Source organism: Gopherus evgoodei, chromosome 12, assembly GCF_007399415.2.
Source record: "Gopherus evgoodei ecotype Sinaloan lineage chromosome 12, rGopEvg1_v1.p, whole genome shotgun sequence".
Taxonomy (NCBI): domain Eukaryota; kingdom Metazoa; phylum Chordata; order Testudines; family Testudinidae; genus Gopherus; species Gopherus evgoodei.
Genome location: NC_044333.1, coordinates 2,136,165 through 2,158,379, shown reverse-complemented (window position 1 = coordinate 2,158,379; position 22,215 = coordinate 2,136,165). Strand labels below are relative to the sequence as shown.

Here is a 22,215-nt window from a genome sequence, read left to right as displayed (position 1 = left end):
CCGGTCGGTGTCCTGCTGCCGCTTGGCCCCCATGTCCCTCCCAGGACCCCAGTGCCCCTTTAACTGGGTGCTGCCCCCTGGCAGTACCCCCACAGTTCTGGGTCTCCCCTCCCCAGGGGAACCCTCACCCACTATCCCCACTTCACCTCAGTCTTGGCTACTGCCCAGGCATCATCTGGCCCCCGTTCATTGGGGCAGACTGCAGTATAAGCCGCTCATCACAGGCAAAGGGGGTCAGACTTGCTGCCTCTGGCTACCCGTGGGCTGCCCCTATAACCCAGTACCTAATAGGCCTTACCAGGCCTGCAGCCTGGGGCTTTCCTAGGCCAGAGCTCCGCGGCTCCTTTGGCCTTTCCCCAGCCCTGCTCCGCGCCAGATACCAGCTTAACCTCCCTGCAGCCAGATCCTTCTCTCCCCGAACACAGAGAGAGACTGCTGAGCTTCTGGCTCCCAGCCTCACTGGGGTGTGGCCCAGCCGCCCCTGCTTCCCCATTCAGCCTAGTAGCTGCTTTCCCTGCCACAGCCCTCTCCTAGGGCTGTTTTAAGCCCTTCTGGGCAGGAGCGGGGTAAGCAGCCCGCTACAGGAAGGCCAAGAAGTAGATTCTTCCTAGGAGGAAATTGGATTGAAGAGATGGATTATTAGAGATGATGTTGCAACCGGAATTGTTTTAATCACTTTAGGATGTATGCAGTGTAAACTCAAAAATGACAAAGGGAAACACCTCTGGTACAACCAACTGAATATGCCTCTATTATGCCCATGATAGAGATATATCAAGAAATAGCACCTATTCCCACACATGAACTGTCTGTCCCTTTGTCAGTGTGATGGGATTCTTTAGTAATCACCCCATCAAAGAAGGGATTTGTAACCCATAGGATTACTTTGCTAGCTATTATATATTACTGATCCACCCAAACGTATCAAATAATGTTTCTCTTTCGGAATTAATCCATTTCATATATGATTCTTATATTTTATCAGTATTAATTCCTATGAAATTAGGGTATGTTGAGGCATATGATATGTGTTTCCTAATAATTATATATAAAATAAGTTTTGCTAAAATGCAAGAAGCCTACTGGCCTGTATCCAGCAAGATCAGCTATATAGCTAAAAGTATGATGAGTTAAGAGTAAGTCAGCACAAAAGCTAACAACCTTTAGTAAAGATAGAAATGGTCCCTGAATTTTGGGGAACTGAAGGGAGGAACTACACACAACCCTGAATAGGTTTATCTGGCATCTGCAACCGGTTGGTAACCACAGGGTACACCATAACCTGGAAATCGCCAAGAGAGCCTAGGCTGGCAGCTTTTGGAGTGAGATAATCCTTATTAATATGTGGAGAGTAAGAGTCATAATCCACTAACCTATAGGAGAAGAGTACCCATACATTTCTTAGGGTACGGAAATAAGATTTGGGTCTAGTAGGTTGGGCCTGTATTGCGTGATAGTTTATAGGCTCCTGACACTATGTAAGGATATCTTAGGGGGCTTTTTTTTCTTTTCTTTGTTCTTCTATCTTCTATCGACTATCCTCTATCTACCTATCATTCCACCGTCCATCACGTTATCAGCTGAGCTTGTGCAGTACAGTAGAACCACTCAGCATTCCTAGCCATTGGGGAAGCCAGAACCATGGTGTTATCGGGCATGCCAGGAGTGAGGCTAGTCCTTCACCTCCTATTACCAGGTCCTCAAGGAAGAGTGTGAGTATGTTAGCTTAAGGTACTTATAATAGGAATGTGACCACCAGGAGCTCTGGAATTCCTTTCCTGTTTTGAAGTCATAAGTTTCATAGCATTTATTATTCCTGTGTTACTTTCAGTAAAGCTTTTATCAATTTGGTATTGTCCTCAGTGTAAGTGTTTTTGCTGAGCACCCTGAGAGTCCTCCCCCCGAAATAGAACTCTCTGAGTTCTTGGATCCTGTAGTCTGAATTGGGCAAGAACCTATAGATCTTCTGGTCGGAGGTGATTAGTGACGAGCCATAACAACTAGCCCATAAAATTCAGGTCAACATCTGTTGGGACTGGGAGAAACCTGATGTGGTGTGATTGTGACAAAAGATTATTTAAACCTAAAATGTTCCGTTTGTCTGGGTGGCAAGGTAGGCTGGAGTCTAAGGGGACTGTCGGTGACTCCATGGTAAGACTGGTAGAGTGATCCTGGAATGCATATTTGTTACTAGCTTGGTGAAATCACCAATTTGGAGTGTCTGCCTTTTTTTCTGACAGCGTGACCTGAGATTGGCACTCACAACTGTGAGCCACTCCAGGCAGCGTGACACCATCTATACAACTGTCAAATACGGGGGAAAGGGGTTCTTTCTAAAAACTCTCTCCAGCCAAAGGGAAAGAGAACAAGGAATGTTGTTAAAATAAAAGCTGATCTTAATATTTTACAATTCAAATGCTAGAACTGTTTTTTCCTCCTTTTCTGTCTCTGATAAGGGTTTTAAAGGATTTTTAATGGTGTTTGTCATGGTATTACGCTGGCTAAGGTCTCTAGGTACCAAACACTGAACCTTATTTACAACTGTTTAATGTTGAACATAACAGGGTCATGTTAACACCTTTGACTCTTTGGGCCTACATATTCCATCAGAATTAATACAACAGTCCTCTTACAGGCAATACTCACCTTCTTGCAGGCACTGAGTCTGGACATAAGACAAAGGAACAGAGCATTCAGCTGGGAAAACATGACAACAATAAATCAACCGTGTCCTTAGATGAATTGTAAGTAAAATACTGACCTCCCCAGTATCTTGGTCAGTAGACTTTAGTCTCAATTTCCTCACCAGCTTGTGTTAATGGCCAGTGGACAAATATCCCCTTTGTCCCATCTATACCCCACTCATGGTTTGTTATTAGTAGTTAGTGAAATTCCCAAGCATGGGTGCGTACTCAGGCAGGTCTGTCTCCAGTCCCTCAGGAGAGGCGCTACCTTGGACAGTGGAAGAGACGCCTTTCGAATAATGCTACCTTGCCTCTTGCCACAGTGTTCGATGTACTACAGCTCTAGCAGGGCTGGGTACAGGCACCTGGCCACTTGTCATTGCCTCCACAACCACAGATCTGCGTCCTTACCAGAGTTCACCCTTCCCAGCTCACACAGTCTTATCGTCACTTTGTAGAGACTATTAAACATCACATAGATTTCTAGAGCAAAATCCTTATTTCCAAGCACATGCCATTCCCCCACCCAGTTTCTCCCTGTTTTGTTTCCAACACCACTGCCCAGCTGTGGAAAATAGATCATGGTTGTGGTGACTCCTTACTCAGGGCGTGCTGAGTACAGTTGTTCTGCCCTTTCACACAATGAGACCAACCCTTCAAAGACCCTGCTCCCAAATCTTCAATAACTAGTAACCAAAACAACCAAACTGTTCACCCTGAGACCCTTACTGAATGGGGGAGGCAACCTAGTGACAGATGCTGTGGAAAAAGCTAACGTACTCAATGCTTTTTTTGCCTCTGTCCTCACAAACAAGGTCAGCTCCCAGACTACTGCAGTGGGCAGCACAGCATGGGGAGAAGGTGAGCAGTCCTCAGTGTTGAAAGAACAGGTTAAGAACTATTTAGAAAAGTTGGCCGTGCACAAGTCCATGGGTCCAGATATCATGCATCCAAGTGTGCTGAGAGAGTTGGCTGACGTGATTGCAGAGCCATTGGGCACTATCTTTGAAAATGTGTGGCGATCGGGGGAGGTCCTGGATGATTGGAAAAAGGTGTGACCTTGTTGCCCAGAAGGCCAACAGCATATTGGGGTATATTAATAGGAGCATTGCCTGCAGATAGAGGGAAGTGATTATTCCCCTCTATTTGACACTGGTGAGGCCACACCTGGAGTACTGTGTCCAGGTTTGGTCCCCTCACTACAGAAGGGATGTGGACAAATTGGCGAGCGTCCAGCAGAGGGCAAGGAAAATAATGAGGGGGCTAAGGCATATGACTTATGAGGAGAGGCTGAGGAAACTGGGCTTCTTTAGTCTGCAGAAGAGAAGAGTGAGGGGGGTTTGATAGCAGCCTTCAACTACCCGAAGGGGGGTTCCAGAGAGGATGGAGCTTGGCTGTTCTCAGTGGTGGCAGATGACAGAACAAGGAGTAATGGTCTCAAGTTGCAGTGAGGGAGGTTTAGGTTGGATATTAGGAAACACTATTTCACTAGGAGGGTGGTGAATCACTGGAATGGGTTATCTAGGGAGGTGGTGGAATCTCCATCCACAGAAGATTTTAAGGCCTGGCTTGACAAAGCCCTGGCTGGGATGATTTAGTTGGGGTTGGTCCTGCTTTGAGCATGGGGTGGGACTAGACACCTCCTGAGGTCCCTTCCAACCCTGATATTCTATGATTCTGTGATGGGTAACAAATACACAAATAAGATCTGTCTCATTCCATTAGATGGCAGCAGAGAGCTCATTCCCAAGCCCTAGCTTTATAAAACCCAGGTGCAGGGGACGTGGGGGCCAGAACTAGCCCAGCTCTCGCTGAGCACAGGCCCTGCCAGCTGGGGCACAGGCAGGCGAGGACCATGGCTGGCTTTAATGTCCGCAGCGTTCTGGTGACTGGGGCCAATCGGGGAATCGGCCTGGAGCTCGTCAAGCAGTTTCTGGAGAAACCAAACCCACCCGAGTGGGTGTTTGCGACCTGCCGGGACCCGGAGGGAGAGCGAGCGCAGGTGAGAACAGGGAGAGGTGAGAGGGAGTTAGCTGTACCTGGTGGTGGGGAGGGGGGGGAATCTGAAGAAGCCTTCAGCTCCGAGAGCAACTTGCCAGGGGAGGAGGCGACAGCAGACACGGCTCCAGGCTGAGGGTTGTAGCTACACCCGAGCTAGCTTTCACAGAGGTAGCTCCAGTCCCGGAGCAGTGAGGATGCAGTAGCACAGGCTAGCCCTTGAGTAATTCCCCAGGGGCTCCTGGCCGGCTTGTACAGCTTCTACACGTTGTGATTGCGGTGGAAACATACCCAGTACTGCCAGCCTCAGGAGAGACACAATCATGCGTCCGACCCCCAAAATCATGGTACTTTTTAGAAAATCAGTTTTTCAGTCTGTCCTGTGACTTTGTAACTCCCCTCTAGTCCTCTGTCAATGTGTGCGTGGATCATTTCAGGTGGAAATGTCAATCTTTAATGTGCACAAAATGCATGGCAGTCCCTGGCTGCTCCCATGGTACCTCCACTCCCCCTCTTCAGCCTCTTTCCCCCTCACACAGGGGAACGGCCATCCATTTCCTATGGCTGTCTGACCCAGCAGCAGCACTTCTCTGCTCAGCCTCCACGGCACCACTTCCCTGACTCCCCCCTCCCTTGTCTGCCACTGCTCCAGACCCTCTGTCTGCTCTAGGGCCATGCTTATGTAACCCTTCTGCCCTCTGAGTTGGCAGCAACAAGGGCCGGGTTCAGTATCCAGGGGTTCTGTTTCAATAACAAAATGCATAACCGGCTCGAGCCCCCACCCAGAGACCTGGGACACTTACATACCACACCCCCCTGGGCGCCTCTGTCACGGAGTCCCCGGGCGATGCTCTGGAACTGCTCCCCACCAAGCCAGTCAGGACTTTGGGGAGCCTCCTCTCCCTTGGAGCAGACTTGTTCAGGGCAAGAAGCTCCCATGGCTTCACCTCCTGGGTCTCTCCTTGGAGCATTCAGTATCTTCTGCCCCTCCGTGCTCTTCCCACGGCGAGCCCACCCCAGCGGGGTCCTGGGGAAGCCACCGGGTCCTGCACCCCCACTTTGCAGTCAGACGTGACTCTCAGCCAGCCAGTAACACAGAGGTTTATTCGATGACAGGAACAGGATCTAAAACAGAGCTTGTAGGTACCGCGAACCGGACCCCTCGGCTGGGTCCATTCTGGGGTGCAGTGAGCCAGACCCCTAGGTCTGCCCTCCACCCTTGACCCCAGCCAGCTCCAGACTAACAGCCCCTCCCAGCCCCTCCTCTCTCCTCAGCCCCTTTCCCGGGCCAGGAGGTCACCTGATCCCTTTGTCTCCAACACCTTCATCTGGCACCTTTGCAGGGCAGGGGCCCAGGCCATCAGTTGCTAGGAGACAGAGTGTCAGGCATTTAGGTGCACTGGCCCTTTGCTCTGCCAGATACTTAAGAACTGCTATGGGGACACTGAGGCACCAACACAGTATTCAGAGCAAACATAAAGAACTTTCCCAGTTCGTCACATCTCTCCCCCCTTCGAGACCGAACTGAGCGAGGTCACTCCAGCCAGTGACCTGGAGAAGTTCGAACCCACCAAGGTTCCTATGGATGCCCCAGCATCTCTCCCATTCCTCCGTGTGAGTTACACCAGGACAGTCCAGTCTCACGCCCTCCCTTAGGTCAGGTGTGCTTGATGGCACTTGCAGGCCGCATGTGGGAAGGTTTATGCAGCCCACACCCTTTGCCACCCCAGTAACCCTGGGGTTCAAGCTGGGATTGTGTCTTTCCCCAGCCCTCTGGGCTGCAATTCGTGCTGTCTTGGTTAAGAGCCCTCATCTTGGCCTTGGCCAGCTCTGGGCTTTGGCAGCCACTTCCCACTTTGTTGCCCAGACACAACACCTCTGCCGTCCCCACCTTACACTTTCCAGCTTTTACTGTCAGTCCCACTTCCTTGAGGCAGCCCAGCCCCCTCTTCACCTGGGACACCTGTTCCTCCCAGGTCTGGCTAAAGATGCACATGTTATCAGTGTCTGCCAGGGCCAAGTTCTCCATCCCCCTCTGCTTGTCTAGAATCTCTCCAGGCCTAGGCATGGGGTCGGCATCGGACACTGTGATGGCTTTAAGCTTCTGATAGCCCCCATAAAACCAGATCATCCTGTCTCGCTTGGGGATCAGCCCCACGGGTGAGGCCCATGGGCTGTAAAATGGCTGGATCCCATCTAAAGCCAGCATGTCCTTGACCTCTCTCTCCAGGTTCTGGCTGCTTTCCCAGTGATTCTGAACGGGGAACACCTGATGGGGAGATTGGCTCCCACCTCAGGGAAGAGATCCCCCAGGGGGTCTTCCCCCTTCTCCATCCAATCCTCCCCCTTCAGGTCCAGGGGTCCCCTCACTCTCCTCCCATCCAGCAGCTCAAATGGGAAGAGCCCTGTGGATTCCTGGGGTACCACCAGCTGCCTCCCGATTCCCCCCAGTTCTACTTCCCCTTGGGGATCCCATTCCCGGTACAGGAATCCCTCCTCCCGCAGGACTTTGTCCCTGCAGCCTTCCCCAAGGGGGTTTGCAGCGCTGTAGCCAGCAAGTTCCCTCAGCTTCTCCAAGGAGGGATCCCTCTGCAGCTCGGTCTGGGATTCAGCTGCTGGGGCAGGGAGTGGGACCTGCTCCCTCTCGCTGGCTGGACCTGGGGTCACAGCCCCACTGAGCCTTGTCCCTGGTAGCTCCCTCCCTGCTGTGTAATCACTTCCCAGCAGCACGTCTGGACCAGGCAAACCTGTTTGGCAGGTGACCTGCCCTGCCTGGGTGTCCCCGCACTCAGCTGGGGTCTCAGCTCCCCCCGTGCTCAGCGCTGCCCTTGCTGTCCCAGTGGGGCCAGGCAGCGAGCTCTCTGCTCTGGTCACAGCATCAGAGCCAGTGTGAGCCCCCTCTCCGGTGTGCAGGAGGGCGGGGGAGCATCTCCCCCTCCCACTCAGCCCCAGGGGGCTGGTTATAGGTAGGCAGGTAACCTGAGCCCAGCAGCCCCTCCCCCCTGCCAGCCAGGTTATTTGCATTTTCACTGACCATTTCCATCCCAGCCAATTGGTTCCCTGGATTTGAATTCAAACCCTCGGCCGTTACAGGAGCGGGGCCTGGATCCTGTCCCATGGGGAGACAGTCACCCCCCAACCTCCCAGCTGATATCCTGGAGAACCCCAACTACCACCCAGCCCGACCCCTCCTGGGTCTGCACAGGGATCTGGGCCATAGGCAGGGCGAGGGGCTTCACCCCAGGGAACTTCACCCAGGTTCCACAGTCCCTCAGCATCTGGGGCTGCACCACCACAGTTCTCTCTGTCCCAGGGTCTCGCCCCCGCAGGCGTGTTTCCCCACTGACCCCTGGGCAGCCCCCTATGTCTCTCTGCTCCACCATCACCAGTCCACACTGCTGCTGCTTCTCATGCAGCTTTTCCTCGGGCTCTGCTCCCATCCCATCCGTCTCCAATCTCCTGATAGGGAGCCCAATCGTGAAGACCCTCGTCTGATTGGGGACCAGACTCCTGGGGATGCCTGGCTGATGCTCCAGCTGCTCTCAGATCCTCTCGTAGCCCCATCTGGGCCAGGAATCTGCTCCTCAGAGCGGTCCTCCTCCTTCAACTGCACGATTAACTGTGCCTTGGTGAATTTCCCCACGTGTAACCCTCTCTTTGTGCACAGGATCACAATGTCCTTCTTAAGGAGATGGTGATAGACCATCACTTCACCGTTCCCAAGTGGCTCTGGACTCACAGGCCTGTGTGCTCTTGGCTCCCCCATGGTTTCCAGGAAGTACCCCTGGTGTGCCAACCCTTCTCGTGGTCACCACCTCTTTGCCAGGGTCGAGCTGCAGACTCCTCCGCCCTTGGGACTGCTCCTGCAATCCCCAGGGGAACCCTGCTACTGCAAAAATCCTTCTCTCTCCCAGGGTCGAGCGGTAAGCTCCTCCGCCCCTGAGACTGCTCGCTGCAGTCCTCAGGGGGACCCCGTTACTCCAACAATCCTTCTCGCTGGTCACACACTCCCAGAGGTTAACTGCCCCCTGAAACCGTCCCTCTCTGAGCCTTCAGCACGCCTGGTCCTCATTATCCCTCCTTTGTTTTACTGCTCCCCAGTCACTTACTGCAAGCAGCGCCATTCACGGGGTGCAGTACGTCCCGCCGCTGCCACCAGTTGTCACGGAGTCACCGGGCGATGCTCTGGAACTGCTCCCCACCAAGCCAGTCAGGACTTTGGGGAGCCTCCTCTCCCTTGGAGCAGACTTATTCAGGGCAAGAAGCTCACACGGCTTCACCTCCTGGGTCTCTCCTTGGAGCATTCAGCATCCTCTGCCCCTCCGTGTGCTTCCCACAGCAAGTCCACCCCAGCGGGGTCCTGGGGAAGCCACCTGGTTCTGCACCCCCACTTTGCAGTCAGACGTGACTCTCAGCCAGCCAGTAAAACAGAGGTTTATTCGATGACAGGAACAGGGTCTAAAACAGAGCTTGTAGATACAGCGAACCGGACCCCTCGGCTGGGTCCATTCTGGGGGGCAGTGAGCCAGACCCCCAGGTCTGCCCTCCACCCTTGACCCCAGCCAGCTCCAGACTAACAACCCCTCCCAGCCCCTTCTCTCTGCTCAGCCCCTTTCCCGGGCCAGGAGGTCACCTGATCCCTTTGTCTCCAACACCTTCAGCTGGCACCTTTGCAGGGGAGGGGCCCAGGCCATCAGTTGCTAGGAGACAGAGTGTCAGGCATTTAGGTGCACTGGCCCTTTGCTCTGCCAGATACTTAAGAACTGCCATGGGGACACTGAGGCACCAACACAGTATTCAGAGCAAACATAAAGAACTTTCCCAGTTCGTCACAGCCTCTAGGAGGCAATACTTCCTCTCTCGCAAGCACGGAGTCTGAGTGTAGCAAAATCCTTTTAATAAAGGAAGGAAACAACGCGGCATCCCATTGGAGAAACACCACAAACAGGATTATAACACAAACCATAAGCAAAAACCCATCTCCAAGTACTTAGGGCAATGTCCTTTCCCCCTTAGGGTCTTAAGCCCAATCACCCCAAAGTCCAACAACCCGAAAGTCTCTGGTCAGTGCCACCCCAGAATTCAAAAGTTTATCTGCAGTGTTTTACACCCCCAGCCTGGGTGGAAATGGGGGGGGGAGTCCACACAGGATGTTAAGGGGCACCTTACATGGGCCAGGGCCAACTGCTCTGCCTCTCCGTGGAGTTCTGCTGCAGCCTTCACCATGACCAGCTCCACTACACCAGCTGTGCCGCTCCTCCAGCTGTCTGTGCAAACCACTTCACTCTGCTCACTGCTCCATGGGCTGCTCCAACATGCTGCAAACTGCTCTGCTCTGCCAGCCGCTTAATGATAGGTCTTCAGGCCCTCCATTGGTTAACACAGCACTCAGTGATTTCAGCTCTTAGTAGGGGAGCCCTGGTACTGGTGCACCATTAGCCCAAGCTGAATTCAGCTCAGCAGTCTCTAGATGGACTCCTGTTGGAACCAAAATTAGCTCTACTCTTTTACAGTGGAGAGAGGAGGATGTGCAATTGGTGTTGCAGGCCCTCAAAAGGGGCCCATACCAGCACACACACCAACCCCCAATCTCTCTCAATTCACTGGGTTTTAAAACCCATGTCCCTTGTCTAGCAAGTGTCACTTAATTTATTTTGAGACATCTCTGACATAAAGCAGTCTTCTAGTTCCTCATTCACATAATCAGGTGGCAGCACTTTATTTATCCTGCCCCAATAACAAAGAAATTGGGGATCCCAGAGCTGTCAAAATAACCATCCCAGTCTGCCTTGGGCTATGCTGGGCGTGCCCACGCAAATATCTGAGACTTCACAATTCCTGAAATTCTTTCCACACTTCCCATAATTCACCACCAGATGTCAGGGTAGAGCTCATCCTGACTCTGCTTACACTTACATAGAGGCAGGGCTGCTCTGTGTCCTCAGCCCCGAGGCTCTTGCCCACATGCCCACCCTGGGAAACTGCAGAACCAGAGTTCCTTCTTGTGTCATCGCCGAAACCCTCACTCACAACCAGTTCACGAGAGCTGGTAAAACTGCCACACTCCCTTCCCCTGGCTCCTGAGCGAGGACTCCTCTTCCCCACAACTGCCCCATCTTAGGGGAGCTGCCCCCAGTGCCATCCCTGTCTTCTGAACCACTCAGCCTCACTCCTGCGCCCCATCCCCATAAAATTCCTAAACCTGCTTCCTGCCCTCCAGTGCCCTGCTCCTCTCCAGGGTCCTCATTCACAATGTCCCAGCTGCTCCTTGCAGTCGCTGTGCCCTGTCCAGCCCCTGGCGTCACACACTCCCAGAGCGCACGCAGGGAGAGGGCAGAGAGCACAGGTGTGTTAGTGACAGGGAAGTGGTTTGTGTCCCTGACTTGACGCACTGAGTTAGATGATGGCGTTTTAAATGCTCAGGAGACAGACAGACGCCTCCTACCGACCCGGAAAGCCAGAGCTGGGTGCTGCACGTGGGGGCTTTGCAGAGTCAACACAATAAGATACTGACTTGGCCCCAGGTAGCAGCAGGGAGCTGGACTCAGCCCAGCCTGGCCATCCCCAGGGGTGGCGGCTCCCTCAATAATCACTGACTTTATTCTTTTCCAGCAATTGAAGAACTTGGTGTCCAGGCATCCAAACCTGGTGATCGTTGCGCTAGGTGGGTGCCCTGCTCTGGACCCAGAGTTGAGGTTCCCTTCCCTGGATTATGTTGTTCCCCATTCCCTGTCCCCCTCCATAGCCTCGTTCCCTGCCCTCCAGATCTCAGTGGGGAGAACAAGACCAGAGTCAATAATCACTCACAGCCCACTGACTCCTTAGGCAGCCCCAGAGAAGGTGGGTGTGAGTGGGGAGCCCTACAGAGGTCGGATAGACCTGGGTGGGCTGGGAAAGACTCAGGGCCACCACGTGCCAGGTCCCTCCTGTGACAATCACACCAGGGCAGCTCTGTCTTGCAGTCCCACCTCTGGGATGGAGCTTCACACATCCAGCTGATCAGTTCTCTCACCTACAATGCATTCAAAAATAGTTTTAGATCATTGCAGTTCTTTATCTAATGTAGATCAACTACACACATCTGAAGTATTCACTAATTACAATAAATTGAGGTTTTTTAAAATCTCCTACTAAGATTGTCCAAATAACTAATTATTATTATTTATTATCATTATCCTTTCCTATTGTTGCCCCAGTACAACTCCACTTCTCTTGACCCAGCAGCAACTTCCCCCCCTCGACTTCCACCGCCTCTCCTACCTCTCATTCCGGCAGGAAGAAGTCCCTTGGTGCCTGGGAGTGGGGTGTGCTATGGGGTGACATGAGGGAGGAGGAATCATGCATCTGAACCCCCTGCTCTGTCTCTATAGAAGCTACAGACCCAGCCAGCATCAAGGCGGCAGCAACTAGAGTTGAGGAGCATCTGAAAGGCTCGGGGCTCAATCTGTTGATAAACAACGCTGCGGTGTTAAAGCTGAACACACTAGAGTCTGAGACACCGGAGGACATGTCCCTGGTGTACACAACCAACGTGACGGGGCCCATGCTGGTGAGCCAGGTAAGGGCCCTGACAGAAGGCAGGTTGCCAGCTGCACTGGGGTTACGGGATCTGGTTACGGGATCAATGAGCCAATCCGGGCAGGGCTCTGGGGTGGGGGCAGGGCCCATCCCACCTGAGAAATGGGCCCAGAGTCCCAGATCCACAAGCGGCCTAGGTGCTGTGACGCTCCCGAGAGAGCCAGGTGAAGAGCGATGCGATGCACAGACCCAGGCATATTATAAGAACGGCCACACTGGGCCCCCCCCAGGAGCCTGTCTCACTCAGGGGCCCAGGGAACTTTTCCAGCAGAAATTCAGGCTCCCGCGGGATGAGGTGGTGATGGTTTCCAGTGTATCCTTTCTCTGTGACAAATAGTCCCCAGTGGAATCGTTAGCCAGCATGATGGAGAGGGGGTTTTCGGGGGAAGGGCCCCTCCTGTGCAAACTGCATCTCTCGCTGGTTAGCTTCAGTCTCAGGCATAGGCAGCGAGTTCCATACCCATGTGGTGCCCGGGCCCCAGCAATATTCAGAGCCAGGGGCCCAGCTCCAGCAATATGTGGGGCCGGGTGTCCCCCCACACCTGTGGCCCCCCCATGTCTCCCCCAAGTGTCCCACGGCCCCGACTTGCTGCCCCCGACACCCTTTCCGGCCCTGAGCAGAACATCACTGATTGTCTCTTCCCCCTGCAGCTGCATCTGGCCTCCCTGCAGCAACTGCTGTGGCAGGGTCCTAGCGCCGCCATGTCCACTGCCAGGGCAGACTGACTCTGAGCCAGCCCTTCCTCCTCAGACCCTTCCCCTTTCAGGCAGGACCCTCCACCAGCACAGCCCCCCCTGCCCGCCTGCAATCACCGCTCCTTCCCCATGCAAGGAGGCAGCCCCATCCCTCACCCCCAGTGAGGCTACAGTGACTGTGTGCTCCTGGGGGAGGGCAGGAAAGGGGGGCTTCTCCCTCAGAGCCTGCTGCTGCTGGCAGGGAAAGGGCTGGGGGAGTCCTCCTCTCTGGCCCCTGTCCAGGAGCAGCCTGCCTGCATCCCAAACTCATCCCCAGCTCTGCCCCTCTCCAGAGCCCACACCCCAGCCAGAGCTTTCACTCCCACCTCATCCTCAACTATCTTCCAAACCCTGAGCCCCTCCCACACCCCAAACACCTTATACTCAGTCCCAGCCAGAGCCCTCATCCCCCACACTCCTCCTCTTAGTCTGAGCCCCTCCCACGCCCCAAACCCCTCATCTGCAGCCACAGCCTTCACGCCTGCACCCCATCCCTCTGCACTCCTCCCATCCCCAAACTCCCTCCCAGAGCCTGCACCTCAATCCCCTGCCCCAGCCTAGGGCCTGCACCCCTGACCTCCTCCCTCACCCGAACTCTCTCCCAGAGCCTTGGGCAGGTTGAGAGGGGAGTTTGGGGGGGCAGAGTTTGGGCAGGGGCAGTTTCTGGGTACAGCAAAAATTTCTACAAACATGCCACGCCTGGTCTCATGTGCCTCAGCATCTCTGGTCCCTTCTCCCTCTACCTTTTCCTTCCCAGCAGCAGCCCAGCCTCCCTTAGGTGTGATTCACAGGACAGGCTAACTTTGCTGTGAAGTGAGTGCAGTGTGTGCTGAGCTGCAGCTGTGCGAGGGCACCAGCTGCTTTCTCTATCGCTCCCCAGCAGTGGCAGCTGACTGGGACTGGGGATGGCCAGGGCGAGCCAAGAACCTGTCTCAGCTGCAGGGGCAGGTCTTGGGACTCTGCTTCCGGCCCCTTGGGAGCTCGTCCTCAGTTCCATGGGTGAAAGGCAGGGGAAGAAAGGAACCCGTGTCCGGAGCACAGGGCAGTGTGAGGCAGGGACGCCTGGGCTGTCAGGCTGGAGAGGCCCAGCTGACGGGGCTGTTAGAGTCAATGTATTAGGCAGGGTTTGCGTAGCCGAAGTGGCAGCTGGTCTAGCCGGCCCTTGGCTGGAACGGGGTGAGAGGAGACTCGGCAATGGTGTTCCCCCAGCACTGACTCTCCTTGGCTGTCATAAGGGGTGTAGAGGTATGAAAGCCGGGGGTGTATGTCACATTTGGGTCCATGAGGCAGAATGGCCAGGACTGGCTGCTCTGAGGTCCTTGTGCTCCATTCCCTTCCCTTCCAAATCAAACCATTTAACACAAGTTCAGCTTCTCACTTGTGGCCTTTTCCCCAGCCCAGGGTCTGCTGCAGGGACCTGGCTACCCCTACAGGACTCCTGTCCACAGCTCATGTGCCTGGGCCTCCAGCCGACCCTCTGTGCTCTCTTCTCCTTCCCAGCCTGCACCCAGCAGCACTGCACTGAGCCTGTGTCACACATGAACCGGCTGCTTTCCCCTGCCGGAGCCTGGCCCCTCCTGGCTCTCACGCTCACTAAGGCTCCTGTGAGGACCATAGAATCACAGAATATTAGGGTTGGAAGAGATCTCAGGAGGGCATCTAGTCCCATCCCCTGCTCAAAGCAGGACCAACCCCAACTAAATCATGTCCTAGCCAGGGCTTTGTCAAGCCTGACCTTCAAAACCTCTAAGGAAAGAGATTCCACCACCTCCCTAGATAACTCATTCCAGTGCTTCACCACCCTCATTATGAAATAGTTTTTTCTAATATCCAACCAAAACCTCCTCCACTGCAACTTGAGACCATTACTCCTTGTTCTGACATTTGCCACCACTGAGAACAGCTGAGCTCCATTCTTTTTGGAACCCCCCTTCAAGTAGTTGAAGGCTGCTATCAAATCCCCCCTCACTCTTCTCTTCTGCAGACTAAATAAGCCCAGTTCCCTCAGCCTTTTCTCATAAGTCATGTGCCCCAGCCATGCCATCATCCAGATCATTAATGAAGATATTGAACAAAACCAGGCCCGGGACCAACCCCTGGGGCACTCTGCTTGATACTGGCTGCCAACTAGACATGGAGCCATTGATCACTACCCATTGAGCCCGACGATCTAGCCAGCTTTCTATCCACCTTATATTCCATTAATCCAAATCCGTACTTTTTTAACTTGCTGGCAATAATACCGTGGGAGACTGTATCAAAAGCTTTGCTAAAGTCAAGGTACATCATGTCCACCACTTTCCCTATATCCGCAGAGCCAGTTATCTCCTCATAGAAGGCAATCAGGTAGGTTAGGCATGACCTGCCCTTGGTGAATCCATGTTGTCTATTCCTGATCACCTTCCTCTCCTCCAAAAGCTTCAAAATGGGTTCCTTGAGGACCTGCTCCTTGATTTTTCCAGGGACTGAGGAGAGACTGTAGTTCCCCAGATTCTCCTTCTTCCCTTTTTTAAAGATGGACACTATATTTGCCATTTTCCAATTCTGCAGGACCTCTCCCCAGCACCACGAATTTTCAGAGATAATAGCCAATGGCTCTGCAATCACATCAGCCAACTCCCTTAGCACCCTCGGATGCATTAGACCCATCCCCATGGACTTGTGCACGTCCAGCTTTTCTAAACAGACCTTTACCTGTTCTTTCAACACTGAGGGCTGCTCACCTCCTCCCCATATTGTGCTGCCCAGTGCAGCAGTCTGGGAGCTGACCTCACCTGTGAAGCATTGAGTACTTCATCTTTTTCCACATCCTTCAGCTTGCCTCCCTCATTCATTAAGGGTCCCACACTTTCCCTGACCTTCTTCTTGTTGCTAACATATCTGTAGAACCCCTTCCTGTTACCCTTCACATCCCTTGCTAGCAGCAACTGCAGTTGTGCTTTGGCCTTCCTGATTACACCCCTGCAGGGGATCTCCAAGCTGTCTGATCTCTGCCCCGCAGCTGCAGCTGATCAGCCAGAGATGGGGCTGGGCCCAGTTCCCCTTAGAGGACCTGTCACCCTCTGACAGGTTCCTTTCTCCTAAGCTGACCCTGTGGGTGCTCTTTTCTCCTCTCCCACCAGGCTCCTTCCCCTCACTCTCCTTTGCCCTGTGCAGGCCCCACTGACGGTGGATGCGAGTGCCTGAGGGATCCCCACACTCTCCAAGAAGGAGAATGGGGCCTTTGTGAGCTGGGAAGGAAAGTTCTTCCCTGGTGAGATGCCCCCTGGCCATGAGACAGGAGCCCTGGGTCAGGCCGTTCCATTGACTGTGCCGTCAGCCGTTCCTGTGTCCTCAATAAACCCACTGTTCTAATGCGACAGCCGTGCCTGGGACCTGCCTGGCCTGGCCTGGCCTCCACAGGCTGGGTTTGTACCATTTAGCCAGCCTGAAAGCTGGGCAAGCGCTAATCCCCCTATGCCCAGCAGAGCGGAAAGGCTGGACTCCCAACGCCGGGGCTGTGGCGGTGCCAGGACCGTGGCGAGTGAGATCAGGGCAGTTCAGCACCCAGAGGGCAGCAGAGCCAAGTGGTCAGGAAGCTGATTTCAGACTTCCTGCTGAAAGCATCTGCGAGACAAAGCGGGCTGCAGGGAGCCAGCAAATGGGAGGGGAGGGCCCAGAGACGCCTCTAGAGGGCAAACTGAGATGGCAGCTGCTGCAGGGGAACCGGGGCAGCCCTAAGCGTATGGAGACCAGAGCCCGGGCTCAGTACTACAGCAGAGCCAGGGGGCTGGAGTGAGAGCGGGAGCTACGGGCAAGGCTGCTCTGGCTCCCTGGAGACCTGCCGATGAAGGAGGGACTGGCAAGGCTGGGTAGAACCATTCTGTGTCCAGTGCAGCTCGGCTCCTGCCCGGCAGTCTGTGGGGTTAGAGCCGCTCTCTGCCTGGCTACAGCTGGCTGCCAAGGACATCGGGCCAATAATCGAGCACCTCTCCCCTGTAACGTCTCTGCCCAGCGCCTCGCCCTTAACACCAGGTGGAGCGTCCATGCCAGGCAGCTCCTGGACCACCCCACTTTGGTGCAGGCCCTCTGGCTTCTGGGCTGGAAATTAGACACTGGCACTGGCAGGTCTCCAGTAACCTGTGTTATTTGTCATGGTTTGAATGATACCTTGGGGCCTCCTTTTCCCAGTAAAGCTTGGTGTCCCCAGGCATCAACCCCACAGCTCCCATTGGTCATGGTTCCTGCCCAATGGGAGCTGTGGAGTTAGCACTTGGGCGGGGACAGTTCATGGAGTCTCCCTGGCTGCCCAGGTGCCTAGGGGTTGCAGGAACCTGGTAGCCACTTCTGGCAGCTGTGCAGAAGCAGGGCAAGTAGGGAGCCCTCCGGGCCCCCACTGTGCTGCCAACTGGACTTTCCGGTCATCCAGTCTTCATCCCAGTTTCAGCTGGGCACAGCCCTACCTCCCTGAGGGACTGTCTTTCTGCTTCCCAGCACCTCCTCGCATCCCAGTGGGCCTTATTCTCCTCTCCTCCCCTCCAGCAGCCCCATTCCCAGCACTCACAGGCGGGGACACATACCTCGAACTCCTGGGTGCCAGTGGTGGGGTGACAGACCGCAGGGTCGCTGCAGGAGCACACGCTGCAGCTAGGCCCAGCCACAGGAGGAGCGTGAGGAGCTGCAGGGTATGGACAGAGACCTGTGGCAGTTCTTGCCTCTCCCTCCTACAGGCAGGTGGAGGGTCCATCACTCCCCGGTTCACTCTTACCCGGCCAGGCTCCAGCTTCCAGTTGGGCCAGAGGGCAGGACCTGAGGGAGAAGAGGACGAGCAGGGGACTGGGTCCGTGGCAAAAAGTGGATGAGCCAGACCTGTCCACTTTCAAAAGTGGGAGGGCCATGGCCCCTTGGCCCTCTCTGTTCCAGTGCCCCACCTCACAACCCGGGCTCCTTTCTCCTAAGCTGACCTGGGGATGCTCTTTTCTCCCCATTGCCCAGGCGTTCCTGCCCTTGCTGAAGAAGGCTGCCCAGGGAAGCAACCAGAAAGGGCTGAGCTGTAGCAAGGCGGCCATTGTCAACATGTCCAGCGAGGCTGGCTCCATCCAGAATGTCTTAATCTGGCATGTAGGCCAAGCTATCTCCTATCGCTGCAGCAAGGTACAGGACGTGCTCAGTGTAACTCAGCGCTTTCCCCATGTTCCCTGCCCTCCTGCCTAGCCCTTCTAGCTTCCACTGCTGTGCCAGGTGGGACCAGCTCTTGTTCAGCTGCCTGGAATTCAGGTCAACTCCCGGAGTTCCCCTAAGTGAGGAACCTTCCATCGTGTGTATCCCTTCAGGGAAATCCCCACACTGGGAGGCGCATGGGGCCCCTCAGCCCTACACTAGCCAGTCTCGGCACAGACAGGGGAGGGCCACTTTGGAGCTATTCATTATAGCCCTTCCTAGGGGCAAATACACCCAGTTGAGAGACCGTCACTAGGTTTAAATGGAGGGGAGCAGATCCTCTTCTGCCCCTGGTGAACCTTTGGGGGAAAACAAAGGAGAATCGATGCCACATTTACACTTCCCTCTGCCACTCAATGATCATGCATAACCTAGAGCAGCCTCAGCACTGCTCTAACTTGTACTCAGCTGTCACAGCCCCCCTGAAGCTATGCAGTAGCTGTGGCTGATCGAAGTGCAGCTACATCCCCTTCCCCATGGCCATGCCCCTGAGAGCATCTTGTTGTCCCCATTGAGCATCAGAGACTGCAACTCACACCAGGGTCCTCACCCGCTTGTCTGTCTCTCCCTTCCCTGCCCTCAGGATCTGGGATCATTTCCTGTAGGGCTCATTCCCCTTCCCCACACGCTGCTGTCTTTGCTCATCATGTCTTGCCCACAGGCTGCTCTGAACATGCTCACCAAGTGTCAATCCTTGGGGTATGAAGGAGACGGGATCCTGAGCATCGCTGTCCATCCTGGCTGGGTGCAGACTGACATGGGGATTTCACTCTCCCCCGAGGTACGTGCCTCGCTGGAAGAGGCCGATCATAGTCTCATGTCATGGGTAGATATTCATCGTAGGGGGAATGGCTACGCCGTAACTTGTCACCCCCTCCACTTTTGACCTGTATGGAAGAAAACAGTCGCAATGAGCCTGTCATCAGATCCCACCTCCCGGGGATTCAGCACTGTGTCCTGGGCATTGACCCCCCTAGTGCTACTTCCTTGGTTTCTCTGGCTCCTGGCATTGCAAAGCAAACATCAGCAGAGCTGCTGCCATGGGGAGCTGGGGGAGGTGGGACCTGGTCATCATGGGCACCTGTCTGCAGGTATCTGCATGGGGATCCTGCCACAGCTCCCCACCCAGCATCAGGGGACAGTGACCTGGGTTGGCCTCTCATGGTTTTGACTGGTCCCAGGGAGATCCTGGCCTCACCTATGGGCACCTAGCGGCCTGGACCAGCACCAGGCCAGATCTGATAGTTTGGGCCAGATTTTAAGCCCAACTAGACCCGAACCAATCCAAGAATGTCAGGTTGTTTTGAAACCAGATCCAGTCTGAACCTGACACTGCCTCTGAACTTCTGTCTATATCACTTCTGCCACCTTGTCCTTGGGGCTCGGCCTGGTGGGGGCTTCCCCTTTGCACGCCCCATGCCAGCCCCCCATCTCCAGCTGCCTCACGCCCGTGGGGTCAGCATGGCAGTGGCTGCATGCCCTGCTCAGGCCAGCCACCACCGCCTAGCTGTGCAATGTGTGCTGCTGGACGAGAGGGGCTGCCAGTAATCAGCACAATCGCTCCACAGCATGCACAGCGCGGTGAGGTGGCGGTGGCCAGCAGGAGCACAGAAATGCAGCCACCGCCTTGCCAATCCCATGGCAGAAGAAGATAATGAGAGACCCCAGACCTCAGTCAGAGTGTGTCAGGTTGTTTTCAGACTCCACCTGACCCAAGTCCAACACCTGTAGTTGTGACCCATCAAGTTCCAGTCTGGTTGCAAGGATCTAGATCCCTTCCCCTGGCCCAGCCCTGGAGCTGATCCTGATCTTTCCCCTGGGCACATGGTGTCCTTGGCTGTCCCTAGCGCAAGTTCCTCCCCCTCACTCTCCTTTGTCCCATGCAGGCCCCAGTGACAGTGGATGCAAGTGTCCGAGGGATCCTGAACGTGCTCCCGACGCTCTCTGAGAAGGACAATGGGGCCTTCGTGAGCTGGGAAGGGAAAGTTCTTCCCTGGTGAGACGCCTCCTGGCCACGCGACAGGAGCCCTGGGTCAGGCCGTTCCAGTGACCGCGCTGTCAGCCGTTCCTGTGTCCTCAATAAACCCACTGTTCCAATGAAACAGCCGCGTCTGAGCCCTGCCTGGCCTGGCATGACAGCCACAGGCTGCACTACGGGTGGATCTGCAGTGTTGCGGGGTGGCTCCATGTGGTGGTTCTCACTGATTCCTCCCACCACAGCCAAAGCCCAGAGCTGGTCTCTGTGGGAGGAGCTGAGCAGCTGCTGGATGGAGAAGGGTGAGCAAGCCATTGGCCGGGGGGGGCAGGCAGGCGGTGGCTTTGGTAGCCGCCAGGTATGCGAAGAACACCAGGTTGTTCAGATCCCCAGGGAACATCCTGTGGGAGGGCTTCTCTCAGGCCAACTGCAGCTGGGTTTCAAGAGTGTCTGGAAGGGACCCAGGAGTTGTTACGGGGTCTCCTTGTCCCACGTCCGGAACTCTGACTAAGTCACAACCCCCATCTGGGGAGAGCCCAGTTCACCCAGGAACAGAAACCACACTGAGCAGTCACTGCCTCAGGGAAGAGATCCCAAGGAGACCCCACAGGACATTACACACCCCGCTTCCCCCACACTAGTGCAATGTATTGACTTAGCGAGGCTGAGATATATAGGCCAACGCTCTGTAAACTGATCCGAGATGCCCCTATGCCCAAAACAGCACAGAGGGCACCGGGAAGGGGGCAGCCAGGAGCCGCTGGCTATATCAGCTCTTTTAATTAATGGGGCGAGGGACCCTTTGGGGATGGGGGAGTTCTCCCTGCCTGCTGCCATTGGTTGGGGGAGGACAGTGCCCTGGGAGGTGGAGGTTGGGGGGTGTCACACTTTCCCTGGGCATGGGAAGGAGAGCCTGGAGGAGCTGCACACACACACACACACCATATGACCTCAGAGGGGTCGGTTTGCTCATGGAGTCTGAGTGGGCTTTAAGTACAGGGTGAGACCAGCCAGGAGAGGGAGAGGTACAGGGGAGCTGGAACTAGGGGGGCCAAGGTGCCATGGCCCTCCCATTTTTGGAAGTCCACTTTTTGCTGTGGGCCCTGCCCTCTGTCCCTCTTCTTCCCATTGAGGCCCTGACCCCTGGCCAGGCCAGAAGCTGGAGCCTGAGCAGCTTTGGGGAGCTGCAGATCCTCCTACTGCCTGGGGTAGAAGGCCTATGGCTACCCACAGCTTCCCAGGCAGCTTTTATCAGGTCCAGTTGCGGCTCTTCGGCCTTGGGCCCCCACCCCCATGCCAGGCTGGAACCGGAGCTGGGTCCAGGTAAGAGTGACGCAGGCATCTCAGGAGAGTCGCGGACCCATCACCTGCTCTGAGCCTCCCCTCCCCAGGCAGGTGGAGGGACCTGGTTTCCTCGGCGTGGCTCCAGCTTGGTTAGGGACGGGGCCTTGGGAGAAAGAGGAGAAGTAGGGGTGGGGCTGTGAGGGGGGCAGGGCCTGTGACCCCCACTTTTAGGAAGAACCCATCTCCCCTGGAGGGGCACCAACACAAAAGAGAGGGGCTCCCCCACAGAACAAAGGGGGGAAGACGAGGGGACCCTGCCCTGCGCTCGGCGGGAAAGAGTCAAAGCAGAGGCAGGAGGGGAGAGGCAAATCCTGCTTTAGTCCTAGCACAGGATCTGGTCCAAGAGGTGCATAGAGCTGAACTGCTCAGTAAGAGCAACCATAATATAATTAAATTTAACATCCTTCAGGGCGGGGGCGGGGGGCAGAAATACGAAAGAAGCCTCCCACAGTAGCATTTCGGTTCAGAAAGGGGAGCTACACAAAATGTGGAAGCTTGTTAAACAGAAATGAAAAGGCACAGGCACGAAAGGGAAAAGCCTGCAAGCTGCATGGAAACTTTTTAAAAACACCCTAATAAAGGGTCAGATTAAAAAACAGTAAGAGGACCAAATATGTGCCACCATGGTTCATAGCAAGGTAGAAGAAGTGGTTAGAGGTGAAAGGCATCTGTTCAAAATTTAAGGAGAAATCCTACTGAGGC

General features: G+C 54.9%; 1 protein-coding gene across 2 annotated transcripts; it reads left to right on the top strand.

The window, feature by feature from the left end:
- The first annotated feature begins 4,457 nt into the window (after positions 1-4,457).
- Positions 4,458-20,312, top strand: LOC115660157 (C-factor-like). 2 transcript variants are annotated; one of them, XM_030581196.1, is made up of 6 exons: positions 4,458-4,686; positions 11,295-11,346; positions 12,053-12,240; positions 17,970-18,128; positions 18,856-18,975; positions 20,081-20,312. In XM_030581196.1, the coding sequence occupies exons 1-6, from the start codon at positions 4,540-4,542 to the stop codon at positions 20,192-20,194; spliced, it is 780 nt and encodes a 259-aa protein (XP_030437056.1). In that variant the 5' UTR covers positions 4,458-4,539; the 3' UTR covers positions 20,195-20,312. The 2 variants fall into 2 exon arrangements, with proteins under 2 accessions (XP_030437056.1, XP_030437058.1); XM_030581198.1 differs by lacking the exon at positions 17,970-18,128.
- Positions 20,313-22,215: the final 1,903 nt, after the last annotated feature.